The following is a 26,032-nucleotide window of genomic DNA, read 5'->3' on the forward strand; positions in this document are numbered from 1 at the left end:
TGCCAGGTACTGATTGGGAATAGGATGGGCCAAGCGGTCTAGGGTTCGCGTATAAAACTGAAGCTTTACACGTCTCCGTCATACTGCTGTACACAGACTGCGTTACAGTAAGACAAGATGCTTGGAAACGATGTATTTATGTGCTTCATCTTCTACAGCACACTGTTAATTTTAAAGATGTACATCATTGCCATCATCACGGGGCAAGTGAGACTTCGGAAAAAAGTAAGTTACGACACTTCAACTAGAATGCTAGCGGCGCGCGCTCCCATTAAAATCATCGCCAGACAACCTCGAATTGTTATAATGGGAGATTCGAGGTTGACGCGTCGCGCTAAGTTTTATGTTTCTAAAGTGTTTCTATTTAGAATATATATAATCACATTAGTATATACTTAGGGGTCGTTCACACTGAAGGCGTTCTTGCTGCGCTTAAAGAAAAAGCTAGATGCAGGTGTCTCGAGACGCGTCAAAGACGTCCGTCTAGCGCGTGTTTACAGAGGAACACAATTGAAAAACAGTGCGGACGCAAGAACGCGTTCGGTGTGAACGGCGCCTTACTGTCATTCCAGTGCTACAACTCTAGATTACTTTAGTTAGGCTAGTTAGTTGACTAAATGTGTGTTTTAATAACAATTACTTTATATTTAGATCTATGCTCTGTTAAACAGATCTGTAACATGTAATGTATTTGTATAGGCGTTCGCGAATCCTGAGGACGCCGTAAGACACGGAGGTGTGCAGTTTTGCCGCATCGATCCATACGTGGAACGCTGTATGAGGTAATAACATGAACACAACACTAAACATGCATTAACATTTTTATCTAATTATGTGTATTAATGCTACTAAATAGAGTGGATTGGTATAATATGGGTGCCTAAAGTGACAATAAACGTGGAACAAAATGTATATTATTTTTTGTAGTTTTTTATTTTAAATTTTTTTTACATGTTACACATATTGCATGATAGGCATGCATACTATTAATTAAGTACTGTAGTAGTCTAATAGCAACATTAATGTTTAAATCAAGCAGCTTCACAAAATAATTAAACAATAAGTGCATTACATTTGCTTGTGAATATTGTTTTCCATTCATCTTAAAAAATACAGTTCTCTTCTCACATGGGTTACATTTTTGGACTGCCGTATTTGGTCAAAATGTGTTTCTTGTCTGTAAAAACATTGTGTGCCCCTTCGGTCTGTTTCACTTAAGTCATGCTCCCCCTTGGCCCCATTTAATGAGAAAAATATGCAGGATGTCTGGCAGATGTGGGCTTCCTTTTAGTTACAGGGACTTTATATTATTGTAGCACTCAATTGTTCTCTAACTCTACAGATAACTCTGTGTTACAATGTTCACATAATCATGTTTAATCTATGATTGCATGGATTAAATATAGTAAATCATTTTGTTTGCAAACTGGTCAGTTTGGCAGACAGCTTTTAGTCTGGTACAACTCCAAAGCAAACAAGGTGCATGGAAATAAAAAAAAAATAAAATAAAATAAAAAAATAAAAAACTATGGTGAAGAAGGTCAGTCCTGCAAAATTATTCCATCAACACATGGTCAGACAGCTTGGCTGTTTTTCTTTGTTTTGCCCATTTGTATTATTGATGTTAATGGTTATAAAGTGTAACCATTTGACCTTGTGCTCAGTTAGCATGCCAAAGTTTGATAGACTTTTGTGTTTCCACAATAGTCTCTTTTCAGTACCTGTGTGTGTGTGTGTGTGTGTGTGTGTGTGTGTGAATGTGTGTTTAGGTGTGTGTTTGTTTGTTTGTGTTATTTTATGTAAGTGGAGCATGCAAGGCATTTACTGATGTGAATTTTGCAGACATATGAAGGGTATCTGGTAGCTGCAAGTTTTGACTGCAGGTTACCAGGAGCAAGTCCTGACAAGACAATTATTTTACCTCTAATTACAGTGCATTTATAAGGGTATTTCATTACTTGCCCTGCAGCAAATAACTTGAAGAGTAGAGAAATAGGAAGATGTTGTTTAAATAGAACAAAAGGTTTGCAGGAAGTATGTTCCTGTTTGGATTACCAACTCTATATTCCTGTTGATGGTTTCAACAACGAAATGACATAGAAAGATATATACTGTATATATAGAACAAGATTAACACAATAAACATTAGAGGATTTAATAAACCAGTTACAACAGCCATGTGATAAAAATTTGTTAATAAGATAAGATACATTAATTTGAAATGAATATATTTGTAGACAAAGATCTCAGCTAATGAACCATGTAAGGGAACAGGTTTTATAAAACGCTAATTTTCTGAAAATGGACTTTTATTCACTTCATTTGTCAACTCCGTTAGACACACTAAAAAGCATGCTATTTTAATTTGATCCATCCAACAAGAGTATAAAAACTTCAGTGATCAATTAATGGTGTTCAGAAAAGGAGTTAAGTGACAAAATACATTCTATAAAACAAAATCTGTTTTCCCAATATTTTGAAAAATTTAATTCCTAAATTTCTTAATTCTCTTCTCTCATTTTTATTATTAAGCATGTATAACCAATGTTCTTAGGCAAATAAGACATCACTGCATGTTGTTCAGTTGGTGATTTAACATATTAATACAATAAATTGAACAAAGAATAACATATTTCCTTTAAAAAAAAATTGACAGTGTTGATAACAGATGGTGTTGACAAATAACTGTCGTTTTTGACAAAGAACTCATTGAGGTGACAACAGATTAAGTACTAAAAATATTTTTATAAAACAACTGACTGATGAAACTAATATTTTTTATATTTAATTGTAATTTTATAGTTGTCTCTTCCCCTCTTCACAGATTCTTACTGTGAAGGAGGGTTGATTTCTCAGTGTTCACTACCTTGATATCTAGTACATTGTATCTTTACTAATCAGTCTCTAAACCATGTCATTCTTAGCACTTTTCAGCGTAAAGAGTAATGTTTAAAGGGGTCATAACATAAAGAATCAAAATTTTCTTGATCTTTTGACATAGATACGGTCATTGTACTATAAATGCATGCTGTAAGTTTCAGAACTCAAAACTTCTTCCTCGCTGCAAAAAGAGCATTTGTTGAAACCAAGCTGCCAAACGACTAGTTCTCTACTTCCTGCACGTTTTGATGTCACACAGTGGTAAACATTTGCATCTGACTGCCTTCACAACAACACATCAATGCCTACTTTACCTTATCACTAGGGATGTCCCAATACCTTTTTTTTTTAAATAAAATAAATATTTAAATAAATAAATTCATTAAAACTTTAATTAAATGAAAATATAACTATTAATATTCAGCATAATATTGTATTATTTTTATCAAATAAAGTGCTTTTATTCAGAACCTCACTGCACAATCTTAAATGCATAGGAGTTATTTTTGTCAAATAAAGTGCTGCATAACAGAGCATCAGATGTAAGATATTGCTTAAATATAATACTATTAATTACTATTGATTTATTATTATTATTAATAGTAGTAGTAGTAGTAGTAGTAGTAGTACTATAACAGTGAATATTCAATTTCTGTCATACTTTTTTAATTTAAATCGAGCTTTTATTTTGGCAGAGGTTTTATTTTGAAGTGTTTCTGTGTTGTTATGACCACGGAGCTCTCACATAAGATGCCAGCTTCCCACTCCAGAAAAGCCGGTTGTATGTGACTCAAAGTGATTATTAAACCACAAAAGGCTGCTATTTAAATAAATAAATATTTACTCTGTAATTGCCTCAGCCTACAAAGTGAATTTTCACTCTGTTCACTGTCATCTGCTACAAACAGAGTACTCGATGCTTATGACGATGTTATCCCTATATGAGCCAAAATGGAGCTTTAAATGGTACGTGCAGCTGGCGTCAGCACAACACCAGCTCCACACATTCACAAGTGCTCACATTTGCAGCGTGGATAGTGGCATTGTGACTGTCGGTAATGGGCCGTTCCAACATTTTTCCCTATTATGGTGTAGATAACTATAGTTCTGTGATGCTTCACTACCCGGAATGGTTAGTATTACTGACACTCTCTTTACCTTAATTAGTTGGATTTAATTTCTCTCTTCCACGATTCCATAGCGACTTGAAAGGGAAAGTTATGGTTAAGACTGTGACCCTGGTTCCCTTAAAAATGAGACGCTGCATACTCTTGCACACTACTGATTTGTCACTATTAAAGGGTTAGTTCACCCCAAAATTTAAATTCTCTCATGATTTACTTACCTTTAAACCACCCCAGATGTTTATGACTTTCCTTCTTCAGCAAAATTGAAATAAGGATGTTTATAAGCACATTTCAGCAATTTTTGTCAATATAATGCAAGTAAACAGGTGCCATCGGGCTGCTGGCTATTTGACAGTCCAAAAGGCAAATTTAGGCAGCATAAAAGTAGTCCACACAACTCCAGTTGATCAGTTAATGTCTTCTGAAGCAAACCGATAGGTTGGTGTAAGAAACAAATCGATAATTAAAACATTTTTAGACTGCAGCCATTTAGTTTTTTTTTTTCTCATTTGAGGCTGCCTCTATTACCTAAACTACTGTAAGGGGGTTCAGTGGAAAGGAGGAGGCGAGAACCGGCTTGACAACTTAAATAACAATTTATTAAACAAAAAACACAACCAAAAACACACAACTAAAAACACACAGTACAGCTGCCTGCAATTCTCTCTCTCTCGAACTGTCGTCCCCGGCCGCCTTTATCCCTCGCGCGCCCCATCAGGCTGATTGGGGACCGGGTGTGTCTCATTCCAGCCCGGCCCCGCCCTCCTCGGCTCTACAACTACATTGCCAAAATTTATCCCACCATTCTTAACCTACATTTTTATTATGAGAAGACAGTGTTGATGTTGAAGATTTGACTGCAGAGACTTAAACATTGTTTGTTTAAAATATAAAAAAGATATTGTGTACTACTGTTGCATCCACCATGAGCAGGAAATGGGGAAAGGTGTCCTCAGAATTATAGCTGACTATGACATTGCCTGATTTATTCAGGATTATAAAAAATCTTTCATTTGATATGTATATATATTAATTTGTTGCATTTTTAAACACTTTGTTTGGCAGTTTGATTTTAGAGCAGGAAATAAAGCCGGAACAATTTACAAAGGATGTTGTGAGAAATGGTAAATAACAGCCAAACAATTGAGAGGGTGAAAGTTATTTCCACTATGAAAATTGTTATTATGGCTTATATGGAAAGTCCTTGATTTTTTTCAAAGAGAAGCTGTGTAATGCAGGATTTCCAAGCATGATGACCAAGCTGCTACATCACTGCTGTGCTGGGATAATAACGGGAAATTTGAGATGACCATTAATGTGCTAAGAATATCAACATTATGACATATTGTGATATTTTTGAAAGGGGGTACAGGAAGCAGGCTACTACTACTTTTTATTTCTGTGATCTTTTCAAAAACAGTCACTTCTGTGACGCACTGTGCGTGTGCTTTCCATGAGTAATTCAGTGTGAAATTAAGTTTACTGTGTAAGATTGTGAGATGTTGGCAACGTTCAGTGTCCGGGCATGCTGCCATTAAACCAAGCCAGACAGTTTACAGCTCAAGTCCTGATTAAAGCCAGATGTTGTGTGTACATTATACAACTCCCTAGGTCTTTTGAAAAGTAGTTTTTCATATGTATTTCTGCTGTTCTAGAAAATTTATAATGCCTGAAAAAGCTATAAAATCAGATAAAAAATTTTTTCTGAGAATAAAATTAAAGGGATAGTTCACCCAAAAATGAAAATTCTGTCATTTACTTATCCTCATGTAGTTCCAAACCTGTATGACTTTCTTCTGCAGAACACAAAATTACATGTTATGCCGAATGAAAGCCTCAGTCTCCATTTCCATTTATGGAAAAAAATGCATTAAAAGCAAATATTAACTGAGACTAAAATACTGTACTGCCTAACATCTTTTTTGTGTTCCACTGAAGAAAGAATGTTTAATTTTGGGTGAACAATAACTTTAACTAGAGATAGCTGAAGGAGACGCTGACTCAGAGGAGAAGGTGGTAATGGTAAGGGATGTGGTTTAAACTTGCAATGGGAAAATGCTTGGATTGTATACAAGCATGGTCATGCATTGCGGCCATATTACATAGTTTATTTCTTATCTATATCTTCCAAAATGCACTTAAAATTATGGCAGTGAAAGAAATAGTTTGTTTGCAATACACTCCCCAATTTATGTCATTATTCATTAGTGTTCAAAACCTGGTAGTTCCCAATTAAACAATTTTTATTGATTCAAAAAATACACAACAGAGAAAAACACAACACATACTGTACACATCGAATCAACATTTAATTTTTAACCCCCACTAATATCCCTCCCCAGTCACCTACCCCACCCTGACCCCCAACGAACACCCCTGTGGTCACACACACACACACACACACACACACACACACACACACACACACAAAGAAAATATAACAAACATACATAATAAAGCTAAACTTCTCTCTACCCATCACCCCCCTGAGTGGACTTATTAATACATAATTAAGGGTTCAGCCATATGCTTGAGGCAACATTTAAATAAATGTCCGAATTAAAAACATTTGCACGCAGTTTTTGTCCATACTGCGTGCAAATGTGAGATAACGGGGTGTAACTTAACTTCCCCATTTAGTTTGATAGAAAGGCTTTGCAATGGCAAAATTGGGGCAAGAAATTCCTGTTCAATACAAAACCAGGGAGGGGCTCTCTCAGGTGGAAGCGACCAATGAGCCAAATATCTGAGACCGAATGTATAATAATAAAATAAAATCTTGGCTATCCCACCTTTGTCAATTGGCCTATGTAACTTATTAAAATGTAATCTAGGACACTTACCATTCCAAATGAAGGACTTCGCTATGCTATCAAATTGCTTGAAATAAGAGAGGGGGACATCTACAGGGAGAGACTGTAACAGGTAGTTACATTTTGGAATACAATTCATTTTAATAACTTTAATAATTTAATAATTAACCGTCCCAATCATAGATAAATGTAATGAAGCCCACCTGCCCACATCGCATGGAAACCTTTTTATTAAGACGTCAAAATTAAATCTAACTAAATCAGACAAATTTGCTGGGAATAAAATGCCCAAATACTTAATGCCCTGTTTGGGCCACTGAAAGGCACCCGGCTGGAAAGCCGTTACTGGGCAGTATGCTGTCAGAGCCAAAGCTTCGGATTTAGACCAATTGACTCTGTATCCCAAGAACTTTGAAAAGGAATTAATAATTCTGTGGAGGCAAGGCATAGATCTAATTGGGTCAGAGACGAATAATAAAATATCATCTGCGTAAAGCGAAAGCTTATGCGCCACTCCTCCCACCACCACCCCTGGAAAATTATCTTCCTTTCTTATCGCAGCTGCTAATGGTTCCAGGGCAAGACAGAACAATAATGGGGAAAGAGGGCAACCCTGCCGGGTGCCCCTATCCAGAGTAAAATAATCTGAAATTAATAAATTTGTTTGTACCGCTGCTACAGCGTGTCTATAAAGTAACTTAATCCATCCAATAAAAGTACTCCTGAATCCGTGTATTTCCAAAATCTTAAAAAGATAATCCCATTTTATCATATCAAACACCTTTTCAGCGTCAAGTGAGATGGCAGCGACCAGAGTCTGATCATTTGCCACTGACCACATGATATTGATGAAATGCCTAATGTTATCAGAAGAGCGGCGGCCTCGAATAAACCCCACCTGATCTATATTTATAAGAGATGTCATAACTTTACTTAATCGGTTAGCCAGAATATTTTTACGTCTAGCTGGATCAGGGAAATTGCATGGTAACTCTTACACTAGCTTGGATCTTTGTCCTTTTTAAGATTCAGACTGTTCTGGGCTTGTGTCGTGGTTGGAGGAAGCTTTCCATTCTTTAATGATTCTGTATAAACATCTAACAAAAGTGGAGCCAGTTCTGTAGCATAAGATCTAAAAAATTCAGCGGCAAAACCATCTGGCCCGGAGCCATGCTTATAGGCGAGGCCTTAATTACCTCGCCAAGCTCCTCCAAGGTTATCTCAGAATCAAGAGAATTTTTTTGCTCATTCGTCAATTTAGGGAGTTCTAATGGTTCCACAAAGTTTCTAATGTCTTCATCAGTAGATGAAAACATGGAACTGCAGAGATCAAGATAGAATTCTTTAAAAGCATTATTAATATCAATGGCTGAGGTAAATATTTCACCACCATCAGATTTCACTGAGGGAATGGTAGAAAAAGACTCTCTGTTTTATATATCTAGCCAAATGCTTCCCTGCTTTGTCCCCCAACTCAAAATATGACTGTCTTGCCTTGAATAGCCAAAACTCCACCTTCCGTGACAAAATTGTATTATATCTGTATTTCAATCGGGTCAATTCTCTGAGGCCATCAGATGACATTTGGTGCTTCAGCTCTGCCTCGGCACTTTTAATATTCCCTGCCAACTCCACGAGTTCTCATGCTTTGGATTTTTTTGGTGAATGAGGCATACTGTATCCGACCCCTAAGAACCACCTTAAGTGCCTCCCAAGCCACGCCCACAGAGGATATGTGGCAACACCTCTAAAATCACCAGGGCGTGATCTGAGACTAAAATGTTTCCAATTGAGCAATCAACAACAGATGAAATGAGGGACTTAGATATAAAAAAAAAAAAAAAAATCAATTCTAAAATAAATCTTATGGACTGATGAAAAAAATGTATAGTCCCTACCAGATGGGTTCAAAAGTCTCCAAGTATCTGTACGACAAAGATATTTACACATCCTGTGAAGCGTCAGTATTGCTCTAGGGGGCTTACACACTTTTGCTTCACTATGATCAAGGATTGAGTCCATCAAAAGATTAAAGTCTCCTCCCAATATTATATCATGAGGGGTGCCAGCGGCTTGCGACATCCATTCAAGATCTATAAAAAGCCCTGATCATCAGCGTTAAGTGCATAAATATTAGCCAAAATCAACCTTTGCCCCTGAATTTCTGCTAAAACAATAATGGCTCATCCTAATTTATTTTTAATCTGTTTGAGACATTTGAATTGTAGATGTTTACTTATCAATGTAATGACTCCCCTGCTCTTACTTGAGCCAGCAGTAAAGAAAACATGTCCACCCCATATTTTCCCAAATTTTTCAGCTTCCTGTGGGGAAAGCTGCATTTTTAAAGAAACAATATATCATATTTCTTACATTTAAGAAAAGAAATAACCTTCCTTCTTTTAATGGGGTGCCCCAACCCATTCACATTCCACATGGAGAGAGACAATCCACTCATATTAACATTTGACATTTTGACATAAAATAGATTGTGTGTCAAAAACAAAATTATAAAGACCACATTCCAACATTAGAGCAACAACGAACTTCCCCCAGAACCAAAAAAACTGAAAAAAGAACATGCGCATTAACCCCATGCACGACAGTGCCAACCGCATCCGTCCCTCTAAACTCAAACAGTCCATGTACACCTACGAGAGCCCCGGCGACAACTTTGCCATCGGATTGCTTGAGTCCGGTGTTTCTATACAAGAGACAGAATTACAGAACAGAAAATAATCTATAAAACAAACTCCAGCCAATATGACGCATAAGCACAAAGAACGTGTAGATTCATTCACATAAACATCCCTATGGTGTGTTCCTCCACAAAACAAACTCCAGCCGCTAGCGGAACCAGCAAAAAAAAAAAAAAAAAAGAAAAGCCGTTCAGTTTCCTCGGACAGTCAAACGAATGTTCAGTGAGCCGGCCGTTCGGCCATTACATGAGTGCAACAAATGCCCTAATTACTCTAATGATTTGCAAGAAATATTCCATCCAGTAGGAGGCACAAGCACAAAGAACGTGCAGATTCATCCACAAATTGTCCGAAAGAATGTTACTCCACAAAACAAACTCCAGCCGCTATGCGGAATCAACACAAAAAGAAATGCCCTGAAGAAGGCGCTCAGTTTCCTCGGATGGTCAAGTGAATGTTCAGTGAGTCAGGTCCACTCGGCTGCATCACACAATGACTTACTCAGTGCATTGACTTTATGAAGGACAATGCTTGCTGCGGGCATGTAAATGTTTTATGGCCATCCTTAGCATCTATTCTTAATTTGGCCGGGAACATCAGTGCAAAAGCGACCTTCTGCTGATGTAAGAGTTTCTTGCATTCCTTGAATCGATCATGTTTCTCTCTTGTTGAATTTGCAAAGTCTGGGAACAAGGAAATGCTGTGGTTCTTCCAAGAAAGCCTTCCTTTACTCCTCGCCTCGTAAAACACGAGATCTTTATCGGATGATCTCAGAAATTTGGCCAGAATTGATCGGGGCCTGTCTCTCTCTGCGGACCTCCGAGCCGGAACTCTGTGAGCTTGCTCGATTTCCAGCTTATGGCCTGTTATGTCAAGCAGACTCGGAAAGTGCTCATCTAGGAATTTCACCATACCTCGACCTTCTTCATTCTCAGGAATTCCAACCATTCGGATGTTGTTTCACCAACTTTTCCCAAACGCATTCCAAGTCTATCTTGGTCGCTAACGGATTAGCAGCTAAATCCCCCTCCGATGACTCCGGATAATCAATCCGTTTCTCGACGTCTGACACTCTTGTAACCAACTCAGTGAATTTCTTCTCCATGGCAGTGATCGATCGACGTATTACTGCAAGATCCTCCAAGTCCGCAACGACCTTCGCCAGCATCACTGACATGCTCGACATTTGATGCTGAATCTCTCCCGCCGCACCGTCCAAACCGAGTCCCTGGTCTGCGGCCCTGTCTGGGGTGTCAGCTTGAGCATGTAAGTGTCTTTTAATGTCTCCAGAACCCGAGGATTTTGAATTCTTTGACATATTGTCTTCATAGAACAGTTATGGAACAGGGTGTATCGAATCTCACCAGTTTATGACACAAAACGTGTTAAAAACTAGCAAAGTGCGCAGAGCTCGCTGTTCACACGTCTGACCCTCGCATGGCGCCACACGACTTCCAAAACCTGGTAGTATTTAATGACTGTTCTCCTTCCTCTACACACCATTAAATGCTGTTTATATGCGATCATTTTTCAAAATGAAGAACACCTTTATCTGCAGTCCTTTTAACATTTTCTCCTCATTTGAATAAGTTTTACCCCTAAAATAAATGAATAATATTTTGAAAAATATGTTTAAAATCATGTACTCACATGAGATAAAGACTCGATTTATATCAGTGACATAATCAAAAGCTGTTTTATTTTACATGGAGCAGTTTGCCTCATGAGGGATCACATGCCCAGCTGAATGCTTCTCATTTTAGCTCTATTACCCTCCATGTTATCAGACACTTTCAGTCACAGAATAAATTATTAATTGCTGTCTGCAACTATAGCTTTGTATAATGCTGCATCCATATAACATGTGTCAGTATAAGTTTTAGTATAAGAATAAGAGTTCACCTTTGATATACTCTCACTGAGTACTTTATTAGGAACACTTTCTTATCTACTTATTGATGCAATCATCTAATCGATTATCATGTGGCAGCAGTGCAATGCCTAAAATCATGCAGATACGGGTCAGGAGCTTCCATTGATGTCCACATCAACTAACAGAATGGGGAAAAAATATGATCACAGTGATTTCGACTGTGGCATGATTGTTGGTGCCAGATGGGCTGGTTTGAGTATTTCTGTAACTGCTGATCTCTTGGGATTTTCACGCACAACAATTTCTAGAGTTTACTCAGAATGGTGCCAAAAACAAAAAACGTACAGTAAACAGCAGTTCTGCTGAAAGAAATGCCTTGTTGATAAGAGAGGTCAACAGAGAATGGCCAGATTGGTTCAAGCTTACAGAAAGGCTATGATAACTCTGATAACCAGTGAGCAGAATAGCATGAATGCACAACATGTCGAACCTTGAAGCGGATGGGCTACAACAGCAGAAGAACATGTCTGGCACTTTATTAGGACCATAGTGTTCCTAATGTAGACAGGATTTTGTGTGTTTGACTGCACTAACTTTTCTGTTTTTGTGTTTTTGTTTTTTTTTTTCAGAGCACATCGCAATGACATGGAGAACATTTTCCCCTTTTTGTTTCTTGGGGCTGTATATTCCGTGACTGGCCCCTCATATTCAGTAGCACGAATCCACTTTCTGGTCTTCTTCCTGGGTCGAGTTCTTCACAGTGTGGCATACCTGTTGGCCCTTAAACCACCGACACGTTCATTTGCCTATGTCATCGCTCAGGTGCCTTGTGTTTCCATGGCAATACAGATTCTAATGGATGTAGCATCATTTGCATGACACTGACCAAAATTGAATTATATGATAATCGGTCAAGACTTTTCAGCAGTTACAACTGTGATGCAGTATGCTGCTTTGATGACTTTTTCATCCTTCTCATCAGAATTTACTTTTGACTTTGAGACCAGACTCATGCCTTATGACTGACAAATAGTAGCTCTGCTCTTACATTGCAATGTCTAATTAGGATGTGTTACCATGCAGATGAAGGGTATTTAATGTCATCTTCTCATAATTGTATTTTTATCATTTTTAACAATGAGGTTTGTATGTACTCTTGTCATATTTATATACAGTATTTGCTACAACAGGCCTTATTCTCCTTGAATGGACTTGAAGTCCATAAAGAAGAATTTATACCTCAGAGCAATGCAGTGACCAACAACTTTTCACTTTCCTACTGCAAAGTTTACACAAGCAATAACTGCTGAGGTCAGTTCATAGTCTACGTGACTGTTCAACAATAGCTTTCCAAACTTGAAAAAATGCCTCTGTTGTTATGGCATGTGAGCTCTTTTGAAAGTCCAGGCCTTTCAAAATTATTGTAGCGTTAAACAAATGCTGCTGCACCAACAGTGCCCTTCCTCTTTGTCTGCCAAACTTTGGTTTTATGGCATTTCAAACACAGCCTCCAATTCACAGTCGGGTGCTATTGTCCTGTCCTCAAGAACACTGCTTTTACAATACTATAGGTTCAAGTTTCTGGTAATTCATCACACTGAACTTGTTAAATTTGTGTTAAATGTGTTTTTTTTTTTTTGTTCTTTTTTTTAAAGAAGACATAACTTATTTAACTTTTTATAATAACATATTCTTTTTGTTTAAGTTGCTAAAAACGTGTCGAGAAAATCATAGTTTTTATAATAAATTAATAAGGAAAGCTTTTGGGTGAGTGTGTCTTTGTATGCAAAACAAGAGATAGTACGTTTCTGTACAAAAAGGAAAGGAAAAAGAATGGCAAGAAAAGACTAAAAAACACAGGTAAAAAAAATTGTGTGTGTGTCTGTGTGAGAGAGACAGAGAGATAAAGAGGAATGTAATTACCAAACAAAAATCAGACCTCTAAAACTGATAATATAAACAAAACTTGTGATCTCAATCTTCATTGTTTCTGCATTGTATGGTATATATATATATATATATATATATATATATATATATATATATATATATATATATATATATATAATTTTAATTCATTTTTTTAATGAAAATTGCATTTTCCACATAAATATGTGAAAGTCCAGCAGAAATGATGTTGTGAGCAGCATGAATGGAAGTGTGTGGGTTTGAGTTTGCATGTAAATCTGAAGACTGATACCTGTCTGAAACATGCCCTTGCTTGCCAGTTTCCCTGACAGTAAGCTTTACTTTTTTCAAAATGTGTCATGACTACCGGTTATGTGTTTAGATAAGGTTAAAGTTCGCTGGGCGCTAGCTTTTATTTGACTTGCTTGACAACTTAAATGACAGCACTAGACCAGTCTGCTCCCCCCAACAGCTCTGGAGCACCTATATGATATTTATGGTATGTTACCACAGACTGACCGGTGCATAATATAACAAATTGACGTTATACAGAAAATGTCAGTAGAACTGCAAGAATCACGAGGAGACGACTCACCTTATAAAAAATGTAAAGCTAATAACATATAGCTTCTGGGACACTGATACCACTGAAGTCTTCATCTCATGGGAGTGAATCAAATTTAAAACTTTTGTCAAAAAGTAGGCCTACTGCTAATTATTTTTTAGGTGTTAAATGTTTCTCAAGAGTATTTTCAAATTTTCAAAATGTGCATGTTTTTAAGGACATGGGGACAGAGCAAAAAAACAAAAAACAAAACAAAAAAAAACAGCTTCTCTGGCTTTCAAATAGGCCAGATAAAATATAGAGACAACAGAGACAACTATAAGTAAACCATTTGTAGGCTGAAAGTGTAAACAGTGCGGTTCTGTGGCATTTGAGCAGCCTGTTCAACCCAACACAGCAACACAGACTTAACCAATGGCAAGATTTTGGGGCAGGACAATCTTTTTGGCCAACCAATGGTAGACACAGAGGGTGTGTTCCAAAGCTGCATTCGAAATTGCGTACTTTCATAGTATGGACTGTATTTGATTAAGGTTGCACTTCTCAGCCGGTAAAACAGTACATTCCTCAGGTAAGCAAGCTAGTAGTATAAACAGATTCCAGACATACTTTATCCAGGAATAGGGGCATTATTCCCAGTGGCGGGTCAGTGAGGCAAATATGTAAATAAGTATTGAAAGATCAAGTCAAGTTGTCATTTTCATTTTTATAGCTCTTTTCACAACATTTCAAAGCAGCTTTACAGAAGCTGTAATGTCTTAGAGTCATCATTGTGTGATGAAGACATAATCAAGGGAATAGGTTTGGTTTGAAAGTTGGTAGGGAAATTTAGCAAGGATAATATTCAAAATGTTGGTATTAAGAAAATGCGAGAAAGTCAGTATTACCATGGAAATATAGGCTAATTAACATAATTATGTAATAAAACAAGTCTAATTTCTTATGTCTCTGCCCCACCATGCTAAATATTAGCCTTTTTAAAAAATGAATTTCTAAAGAATAAACGCATTAAGAACTGACCACTAGGGCCAAAGTAAAATGAATAATAATAATAATAATAATTAAAAAGATTCACCTTGAGAAAATAATATCCAAGGGACATAAAGTGACATTCTGTAAAATGATTTATCCAGCATTAAACAAATGGAAATCTAAGCAAAGGCAAAATGACATCACAAAATAAACTAAGTATGAGGATGGAACATTGACATTTTCCCCACTTTTTCCTTTTCAACTCCCCTCACTCCCACATAATATTTTCTCATATTGCTTATTTATATGTACTTACATTTTTATCTGAAAAATTAGGCATCCTGAACAAAGTACAGGATGTACGCGAACAGTATAAAGCTCCTAGACAGTGTTGGATAAGTTACTCTAAAAAAGTAATTAATTAATAATTACTCTGTCTGAAAAGTAATTGCATTACTTATCACTAATTACTTTCTAAAACCCTAATCAACCTCGACCAGATTAAAAATACAAGGATATACATGAAATTGTTCTTTTAATTCTTTCAATAAATCTATAAAATCAAATAAATTATTCATGAACTGCCCAAAGAATTTAAGGGGGCAGCGTTAAATTAGAAAACATTTTACATTATACTTTTTAACATTAGACGTTACATTTCTATTTTAAATTCACTATTGTTTTATATAGAATTGTTCTATAGTCTATAAAGTATTTAACACAATTGCATCAGAAGTAACTGTAATTAAATTACTGAAAAATTAAGAGTAATCCCATACTTTACTTTTTTCAATGAAAAAGTAATTTAATTACAGTAATTGATTACTTAGTAATGCATTACTCCCAACACTGCTCATGTTGTCTGGAGTTCTTTGTATGCTGAATGTTCGTGGACAGATATTTTATCAATGTTTTGTGTGTGGAACAATCCAAAACACTTTAAACTGCAGTACATCCCATTGAAGAGACTGTAATGTCTCTCCCTTACAGCCTCGTTGTCATTCCCATTAAAAAACAAAGATGTCGCTTGTGTGAATAATGTCTATACAATGTCTTTTCCAGTGTGCACTTCCTAATAGATTCCGTGGCTGCGTCAAAACCTAAAGCCACCAATCTATAAAAATAACAAAAAATAACAACAAAAAAAAAAAACAAAAAAAAACAAAAAAACAATAATAATAATAATAATAATACACACACACACACACACACACATATATATATATATACACAAATAATTACAGTTGGCTGGGCTTTATATACAGGGCAGGTGTTAAATTAGTGTCAGCCATATAATAAGAGGCAGGTGTATCTTGTGGAATGCAAACAGCAACAGGTTCAATAGCAAACAGTTCAATGTTGACAGACCACACAAAAAGTAAGAATACAACCTCATAATCATCCATAAATATAGTTGTAAGAGCTATCAGTACATGATCTAATGTTAAACATGTCTGCCATCTACTGCTTAGGTTGAACACTGTAAAACACAAACTACATGGTCAAATTTCATAAATATTTATTTCATATCAATGAACAATATTATCTACAGCAGTGGTCTACAGCACTTTTTCAAATAAATGCTTTAATAATAATAATAATAATTATTATTATTATTGAGGCCACATCTGAAACACTAACATTTACAAGTAGTACTTGGCATTAAAAACAATGGCAATACAATATTTTAAGACACTTGGTGTTTTTTTATTTATTTTTGTTTAATTCCAATATCACAGAGTTTCTGCAACAGTCTAAACAGTTAATACCGATATAGATACAAAACCACTGCAAAAAAACTTAGGAGGGTGAACAGAGAAGACAACACACAGGATGCAATGGGGAAAACCAAAATCAAAACAGAAACAAAAATTCAGTCAGTCTCTGGCTCACCCATTTCCCTCTTAAAAACAACATATAGCAAATAAATAATATTTAAAAATTCATTTACAAAAATATTCCCATGTTTTCCTTTTTTATTCCAGGCTGCTACTAGTGTTGCATGGCTCACATTAAGATGAAGAAAGGTTTTAAGAAGGTGAGAGTGAGGGGCATGCATTTAGCTAAGCAGTTTATCCGCATCTAATACTTACTCATCCCCCTTTCCTTGTGTTGTTCCTGAGGCTCTTGTGTATATTCTGGTGTCACGCCTTTGCTAACATTCGTTAAACATCTTTGAGTTTAAACTGTAAACAGTAGTATACATTTTCTCATTCTCATATTTAACTAGAATCTGAGATTTAATCTAAGTGACCCTGACCTAAATTCCTGGAGGGTTCTTTCCAAATGTTTCAAATTCATTATTCTAAATTCTAAACTACTAATACATCAAATCCCTTTACCTTAGTGGGATTGAAGGGAGGCATGCAGGTGATCCAGAGCCCTTTTCGAGAAGCAACAGCACTTTAAAAAAGCATTTGATGGTGTCTGTAAATAGAGGCAAAATGTGGGTGTTCATGGATCATAGCTCATACTGGTATCATAGTAAGCTACGGTAAACCGCTAGAACTAGATAGAACAGATGTAGTGTTTGCTTCTGCCTCATGAGATCTGCAAACCATGGTCAGTCTGGTGGAGGGCTCTATTGGCTGAAGGGTGCAGTTCAAAATGGCACTTGTGGGAGACTCCCGCCCTTTCTACCAAGGGATTGCATGTCAGGGTTTAAAAGCATGGTGAGGGTGGAGGCAGGTTAGACCATTACATTGATATACACAAGAAGTGAGTTTTATTTGTCCATAATACAATATCTAGAAAGGTATATATATATATATATATATATATATATATATATATATATGTTTACATTTGTATTTTCATGTGTGCACCCGGTCTAAGATGCATTTAGTTTTTTACAACTTTGAAATAATCACACAATGTACAAATCACAAACATAGAAAACATTTAAAAACACAAAGAAGGAATTTAAAAATATGTTTCATTATTTTACATTCAGGTCCTGGGGTGAAAAGTACTATTTGCCTTGACCTTAAACTGTTTCAAACCTTTCAAATTCAAGCCCAACATTTTAAGTTTCCCATTTTCTGTTCGTATGGCTACAAGTTTACTTTTAAAGCTCAATTTTTTTTCCAAAGCTGATGTAAGATCTGACCTTACCATTCTAAAGAAACTAAATCAAACATTAACTTATTCAGATTCTGTGGGATGTCAACATTTGTCATTTTCAGCAGAATTCTGAAATGATCATATATCACCTGAATTTCACGTTGTATCTCTCTTATAGTGTAAACATAGGATCTTAAATACACACATACACAACCATACATCTTCAAGGAGTGAATTTTGACATCACCACACAGTTAACTCATTCAGGTGTAAAGCTCTGGGACTCATTAACACACTGCATACTTCAGATAGTAGGCAGACAAGGCAAAGACACAAATTCAACATAGTGTGATAAAAAGATGATTAAAAAAAAGTAAAAGGTAGGAAGATGTGTGATAAGTTGAGAGGTGCACTGTGATTCCCAAACTGTGATTATCATCACTTTAGGTCCAAAATATCCTCCTCAAAATAAGTGGTGAAGGTAAAAGGACTGGCAGTGGGTGGGCTATCATCTCGCAGCTCCACCTCAGGGCCAGATGAGCAAAGCAGGTGGACGTCAGTTTCTCCATCTACAGACTCCATGCCCACTCTGATTGGAGATATCTCATAGTAAATATAAATAACCAGTATGCTTGCATGTAACATGCAGAAATAACCTGCCGCCCACAAATACACACTTACTGTTCAGTGGTAGCGCTCCCTGCTGTTCTCCTCTGCTCGTCCTCCTTAGCTTTCTTGCTCATTCTTCTCTGTTTCACTGAATTATTGTCAGCTTTACTGCTGGGTTCCTCTGTCAAACCTACAAGAGCAAACATTTTCGTTAAAGGGCGATATCTGGAATTGATTATCAGGGGCATTTTTTTACTTTTAAGAGGGCATATACAGTATAACATACAGTATAACCAGTGTTGGGTAAGTTACTTAAAAATTGTAATCAGATTAATTTACTATTTACTTCATTGAAAAGGTAATCACATTACTAATTACTTTACTTTTAAGTGATTTTCTAAAACACTTTTCCTTTCAACAAATTCAAAACAATGTCTATATTTCTTTCTTGTTCATTGTTACAAGTCATACACTCATCACCTCACTTTTATCCTTCACAATGACTCATTACAGGGCCATAAATCATGTAAACTAATTACTTTGTAATTGGATTACACCCAACACTGCATATAACATACAACTGTCCATTTATTTCAAATATTTCAATTTAATCAATCATTTAAAATGGTCACTGTGGTGTCTGAAAAACTAGGACTGTCGGTAATTTAGTATATATTAATTTAGCATGATTAATTATATGTAAAATAATGCGTTAACATTTTTTTAATTGCAATTAATCATGCCCTTGACCCATACGTAAATTCCGTAATAAAGAATGTTCCTACTTCCTACCATCAGAGCATTGCAAGCTTAATGTAGCTTAATGAGGTTTTTGCAAATCTGTGGCATTAGGTTGCAATCAGCGCAACTCCAGCTGTACAGGAAACGCACCTTGTCCATCCAACGATTGCAGGTGGCATACAGCCTTCCAGAGGTGACACGATCCTACGCCCAAAGACAGCTAGACCGAGCATAACAGAATGCAGGGAACCCGAGATGCATTTTTTCAACGTTTCAAACTACATTTTAACTTATGACTAGAAACACTGAAAAATAGTGAGACGCAGCGCAATTAAAAAGGAGGAGAATTAACAATAAATGTTTAACAATTAAAAATAGATCAGATGGAAGTAGGCGAACAATAGGGTTATGTTCAATTATATGGAAAAAAAACTTTTAACTTTCAAAGCCTCTTTTGTCTAAATGCTTTACCTGTCTTCTGTCACAATATATATAATGTAATCTATTTGAATGATCTGAATCATAATATTTATATACAGTATTACATTTATAATAATTGTAATTATTATATAGTAAATTATCCCCTATTTGGGGGCGTTTCTCAGTAAATATGGAAATATGCATTTAATTAATTGGCGGCACATTTAATTAATTCGATTACAAATTTGTATCAATTGACAGTCCTTCTAAAAACATAATTATGCTGGCCAAAAACAGAGTATTATCAAATTTAACAGATAAAACAACAGAAGAATTTACTTTTCTTTGCCCCATGTTTTAAATATCTAAGGCATTGTTTGTGACAAAAAATTTGTTATTTTTGCCCTAGTTAATTTCTGACTCTGATGTGCACAAACATACCTGCAGGGGGTGCAATATAGCTTCCAATAGTCAGCCCAGGCCATTCTTGTGTGTATGTGTGTGTGTCTGTTTGTGGTGTGAAGTGTGGTAGTCTCATGGATCTAGCAGCTTTTCTAATGTGTGATCAGGATGTCTCACTCCAATCCTTCATAATGTAAAAATATGTCTCATCTCAATCTGACTACAGAACAAGTATTACAACAGATTAGGTATATTGTTGCAATGCAAAAACATTTCTTTAAAGTCAATACGATTTTGTTGAACTTATTTGTATCTATGAATGTTATAACAACTGTGAGTAATATCTGATCAAATGTAATTAAAAAGTGAATTACAGGGATCGCTTTCCTTTTGACCAAAGGATTTCAATGACATTTCCAGTTGTTGATGACTACTCAACAAGGACTTTTCAAAATAATTTTAAAGAGATTCCATAAACAAAGAGCAATTTCAGCTGAATAAATATTTCAGAGCTGTGCATACAGTGCATAAGCACCCCCTTGGAGAATCTGCAAGATGTATATTATTTAACAAAAAGAGGGATCATAAAATTATATTTAGTTTTTTTTATTAAGTACTGCCCAGGTGAAGCTATTTGGCAACTGATATTTACATATATTCCACAAGATGAAATTGTAACTTAATTTACACAAATGTTCCTATTCAAAAGTTTACATCCCCTTGGTTCTTATTATGGTGTGTTGTTTCCTTGACGATAAATTACTGTTTGTTTCTTTTATGATGGTTGTTCCTTTAGTCCCTGCTCTGGCATAAGAAAGGTACTGCACATTCTTTGGTTTTTCAGCATTTCAGTTCTTCCCAACCATGGCTATGTAATGCTGACATCCAATTGAGGCACTCATACACAACTATTACAAAAGGTGCAAACATTCATTGATGCTGAAGAAGGCAACACAAACCCACAAACCTTTTGAACAGGATGATTTGTGTAAATTGTTATTATTTTGTCTTGTGAGATGTGAATATCTGTCATATAGCTGAAGGGCAGTACTATTTAAAAAATATTATCTTTTATCTCTTATATTTGTATACATTTTGAAAAGGGTATGAGACAAACTGGTAATGCAAACTTATTTTCCAAATGTCAAAATATTTATTATAAAAATGTCCAATCCTTTTCAATACATTTCTATTACTTTTCCAGACCAAACAAATCACAGTTTCAAAATTCTGTGATATTTACAGGTTTTCCATGAACACTGTAGCTCTGTAAATAATAAATAGAAATGGGCTGCGCCACTTGGAGCTCTAATGTACAACCCTAAATGTACAACCATGTCTCCAACAGTACTTATGCTGTAGCAGCTACCTAACAGTACATTTCCTGCCTGCCTCCCACTGAGAAACACATACGTAATGATAGCTTTCAGTTAAAGACCACACAGACACTCACCCAGCAGTTCTTTGCGTGTGCGGCTGGCGATCTCTTTGATCTCCATGCGAGACAGTGAGAGTGAAAGTGTGCTTGCAATCATGGGAGCAGGTGCTATGACACTGGGGGCAGGTGCTGTGACTACTTTATTGACCAGTGGAGACTTAAGGGGTCTCTCGATGCTCCGTCCAACTAGGTTACTCAACGGGATCATATAGATGTGTTTTGAGGGAGCTTCACCTTGAAGAGTAAAATGGATGGTTGGAAAGGGGCAGAAAAGAAGAGATACAAGACTAAAGAATGAGAGGTTAGAATAGACTGTATAAATGCTTTGGCATTAATAGGCACGTTGGTATCTATTTGGCAGGTTCTGTTAGAATAAGGTGGACAACACACCTGAAAGCACAGTTTAACACACACACACACACACACACACGTTGATGTGGCTATCCTTATGAGGACTCTCCATAGACATAATGATTTTTATACAGTACAAATTACAGATTCTATCCCCTAACCCTACCCCTAAACCTAACCCTCACAAAAACCTTTCTGCATTTTTATATTTTCAAAAAACATAATTTAGTATGTTTTTTAAGTGATTTGAATTAGGATGGCACTAGAAATGTCCTCATAAACCACATTTATAGCATAATACCCTTGTAATTACCAGTTTGTAACCTAAAAAAATTTCCTCGTAAACCCCCAAACCTTCCCACACACACAAATGAATTGTGCGTTGTAACACTATTAATGCAAAGTGCACTGCTTCAATATTTAATATGTGCATTACGTCAATGCATAATTGCTTTACTTCTCTCTAATAAATCTCTGAAATATGGGTTTGAGACTCGTGACTTGGACTTGAGTCAGACTAGAGTCACTGTTTTTAGACTTTATTGCAGTTTTTTGTGACTCCACTCTCAGAGTTGATCTCATGACTCTATTTGAGCTATTTATTCACAGACTTAGAAAGTGTTAAATCTGTGTGGGGATACATTATGATGTCACTGAAAAAAAAAAAAAACTGACATCTGCCGTTTAATATTCCAGCAAGCAAACTGATTATATGGGGACCTACAAAATTCAGACACTGTATGCAACATATAATACAATGAAGCAAAAATCATTTTCTGTACTTTTACAAATACTATGCTTTGTAGAATCAACTAAACAATGTAAGCTTTTAAATACCAAGCAATGTTATTTATGGTGCTTTAGTGAGCAGGCCAGGGAGTTGGCTGTTAAGTGGTTTCATTATTGTACAAGAATACTGTCACAGCCACACACTAAATACATCTGAGGGATTGTCATTGACCAGTAATTGTACAGCATGTGGTAATTGCTGAATTTCTCTTAAAGGAATATTGCATGCCAGAGCTGTTGATAGCCTAAGTTGTATTTAACCTGGAAATTCAATATTGTATAATTAAAATGTAATACTTGATTGTACCATAAGATCTATTGTAGTGTAAGTTTATAGGTAGATTATTTGTAAATAAGTAGTTGTAGGATATAGTTGGGCTGGGTATTGATAAAGACTTCCCGATTCGATTCCGAAGCTCTCAATTCGATTAGATTCTGATTCGATATCGATTCATATGGGTATATTTCAGATATAATGTCCCTTTTGCTGACATATGAAATAAATTCTCTCTCAGCTAATGCTGTTAATTATACAGGGGACCTTCTATCTTGGATACATTATGAAAATATAAATTTTACTAATTATATTTTATTAGTTTTTCACAATTTTTAAAAATGAACAAATCCATGTATTCAATCAACAAATAAGATATTATATTTCATTTATTATTTCTTGTCAAATGTTTATTGTTTAATTGCATAATTTGTACTATTTACATGTATTTACATTGATTTTTTGAGCACATGCTTAAAACTGGTACTGTCTCTTTAACAAAACCGGCAATTCAGTAAAGAGTGTCTGTAGATGAGCGCATGAGAGGATTCAAATGTCTTTATCTCATCTTTGCCATGCATTATTATAATTAAATGTTTATTTTTTGTTGTTTTTGATCAACAACTGACTGTAGAGAACAGAAAGGGTATTAAAAGAAACATTATTCAATGAAAATGGTCGCAAGGATCTCGTCTTTGGACACAACAACTTTTACTCTCAACATGCAGTGAAAGGATCTTGCTGCTGAATACTCCACCACTAAACTATACAATTAATTCATGGTGATTGAAATCTAAACATTTATCAGCCAGTTGCCAAATATATACATTTTAGTCGCACAGTGTGAGATTTGGTTTCAAATACAAATGATTTCCTCTCATTGTAGTGGAGTGATTGCACATAGAGTAAAAGATCAATTTTGGGATTTAAGAATCGATATCAAGATCTTTCAAATGAAGATCGCAATGCATCGGAAAATCTATATTTTTACTCATCCCTAGGCTATAGTGTTAGGCTTATATGTCAGAAACAAAGTAAACATGATTGAGCTGTACTCTACTAGCCAGACCAACATTTTATTAGTAAGATTAGACAGACATTGATGGGACTTGTAAGTTACTACTTGACTCAAATATTTTTTATCATTATTTGAGACTTGACTCTTGAGACCCAAAGGCTAACACCAGGTCCTAACCAGACGCAATGTGACCTGGCAACACTCAAAAAAAGGTATTTTTTTCCATTTCAATCCATTTTTGTTCTAACAAGCCGCAATGTATGACAAAGCATTCTGGATTGCTTGGTTGATATTTCCGCTTTGTTATGCTGTGTAGCCCCATCTGCTGCAAACACACACTGATTCAGAATGGAGGAGAGGTACCGACTCATCTCTAATTCCAGTGTGGACCTCGGCAAAATAACAACAGGAGTACTGCATGAACACAAACAGTTATAATACACTGAATTAGGAAGCAATTCATGGAGTAAATTTACCCTGTGAATGTGTATGTTTGTGTATTTATTCCATCTGTTCAACAGACAGACTGTTTGGCTACACTTTATTTTAGTGTCCTAGTTACACAGTAATAACACAAGTAAGTACTGAGTAATATTAATTAACAATGTACTTACAACAGTTTTAGTTTGTTTTAGGGTTAGTTGCTTGTAATTATGCATAATTTACTATTATTACTAAAGTCAATACATGTAATATGTATAACAAGGAAACTGTAAAATAAAGTGTTATCGACTGTTCCACCTGACTGGTCTGATTTTACATTTTAATAGTAATTTAAGAGATCTGTGCCGCGTCACGCAACCATGTCACATTCAGTGCGGACAGACAAATTGCTTGTCACTGGAATCTAATCGCGTCGCTTCTGGTTAGGACAGGATGTACAACTTGACTCTGGCTTGCAAAACAATGACTTCAACTTTATGTAGACAACTGCAATAATGATTGAGAAAATCAGTCTCTTTGAAACCCAGAAATTAGGACAAGCATGTGTTTAAAGGAGAACGCACTTAATCAATCTGACACAATCAGTTTCAATCAGTCCGACAGGAGACCATGTTGGCTGTCTGCCTATGTTAAAGAACAAACCAACTATATATCAAAAAAACACCTAGTCAAATGGGTTTTGGGACTGTTATTGAGAGGTAATATGAGGACAGGAATTTATATAGATAAGGAGGGGGACACAAACAACTGCATACACAGGTTTTCACAATGAAGGATGCTTCCCCTTTAGGTTAGTTTAGAATAATTAGAGAATGTAATCAAACACAGGACTGTTTTGTTATGGAACAATGCGCATATCAGGAACCCAGTGAAAGTATTAAAGTACATGGACATAGGGGGGCCTAGGAAGCTCAGCGAGTATTGATGCTGACTACCACCCCTGGAGTAGCGAGTTCAAATCCAGGGCGTGCTGAGTGACTCCAGCCAGGTCTCCTAATCAACCAAATTGGCCAGTTGCTAGGGAGGGTAGAGTCACATGGGGTAACCTCCTCATGGTCACGATTAGGGGTTCTCGCTCTCAATGGGGCGTGTGGTAAGTTGTGCGTGGATCACTGAGAGTAGCATGAGCCTCCACATGCGGGGTCTCCGTGGTGTCATGCACAACAATCCATGTGATAAGATGCGCGGATTGACGGTCTCAAAAATGGAGGCAACTGAGACTTGTCCTCTGCCACCCAGATTGAGGTGAGTAACTGTGCCACCACGAGGACCTACTAAGTAGTGGGAATTGGGCATTCCAAATTGGGAGAAAAAAAGGAGCAAAATAAAATCATTGTCCAGCGGCCGACATCTTTGCACCATGGGAGAGCACAATACAATATAACAAATTTGTTAAATGCAGACCCAAAATAAATAAATATTAAATAAATACTGTGACGAGGAGGAGGGCGTGGCCAGGCCGTGAGGATGCACGCCTGGCTCTGAGTTGCCCAATCAGCAGGAGAGAGATAAAGGAGGAGCTGGGGATGCCAGAGGGAGAGAGAGAGAGAGAGACGCACGCATCAACTGTGGGTGTGCGTCAATGTGCCGTTATGTTTCAGTTTTATGTTGGTGTCTAATTAAAGTCTTTGTGAATGTTAACCCGG

General features: G+C 36.3%; 2 protein-coding genes across 9 annotated transcripts in view; one reads left to right on the forward strand and one right to left on the reverse strand.

Moving 5' to 3' along the window:
- ptges (prostaglandin E synthase) lies at positions 1 to 13,326 on the forward strand. Its single transcript, XM_051658642.1, has 3 exons — positions 1 to 225; positions 700 to 782; positions 12,022 to 13,326. The coding sequence occupies exons 1-3, from the start codon at positions 118 to 120 to the stop codon at positions 12,269 to 12,271; spliced, it is 441 nt and encodes a 146-aa protein (XP_051514602.1). The 5' UTR covers positions 1 to 117; the 3' UTR covers positions 12,272 to 13,326.
- A 3,013-nt stretch (positions 13,327 to 16,339) lies between these two features.
- The window catches only part of garnl3 (GTPase activating Rap/RanGAP domain like 3), a 133,798-nt gene continuing 124,105 nt past the window's right edge, over positions 16,340 to 26,032 (reverse strand). For 6 of the 8 annotated variants that reach the window (XM_051658517.1, XM_051658511.1, XM_051658530.1 and 3 more), the window contains 3 exons: positions 21,526 to 21,744; positions 18,582 to 18,699; positions 16,340 to 18,489 (listed from right to left, as the gene is read on the reverse strand). In XM_051658517.1, the coding sequence (XP_051514477.1) occupies positions 18,339 to 18,489; positions 18,582 to 18,699; positions 21,526 to 21,744 (488 nt within the window). In that variant the 3' untranslated portion in view covers positions 16,340 to 18,338. Of the gene's footprint in view, positions 18,490 to 18,581; positions 20,257 to 21,525; positions 21,745 to 26,032 lie in introns of those variants that run through there. The other 2 variants (XR_007893371.1, XR_007893372.1) reach the window with 2 other exon arrangements.

This window comes from Myxocyprinus asiaticus, chromosome 3 (genome assembly GCF_019703515.2).
Source record: "Myxocyprinus asiaticus isolate MX2 ecotype Aquarium Trade chromosome 3, UBuf_Myxa_2, whole genome shotgun sequence".
In the NCBI taxonomy this organism is placed as follows: Eukaryota; Metazoa; Chordata; class Actinopteri; order Cypriniformes; family Catostomidae; genus Myxocyprinus; species Myxocyprinus asiaticus.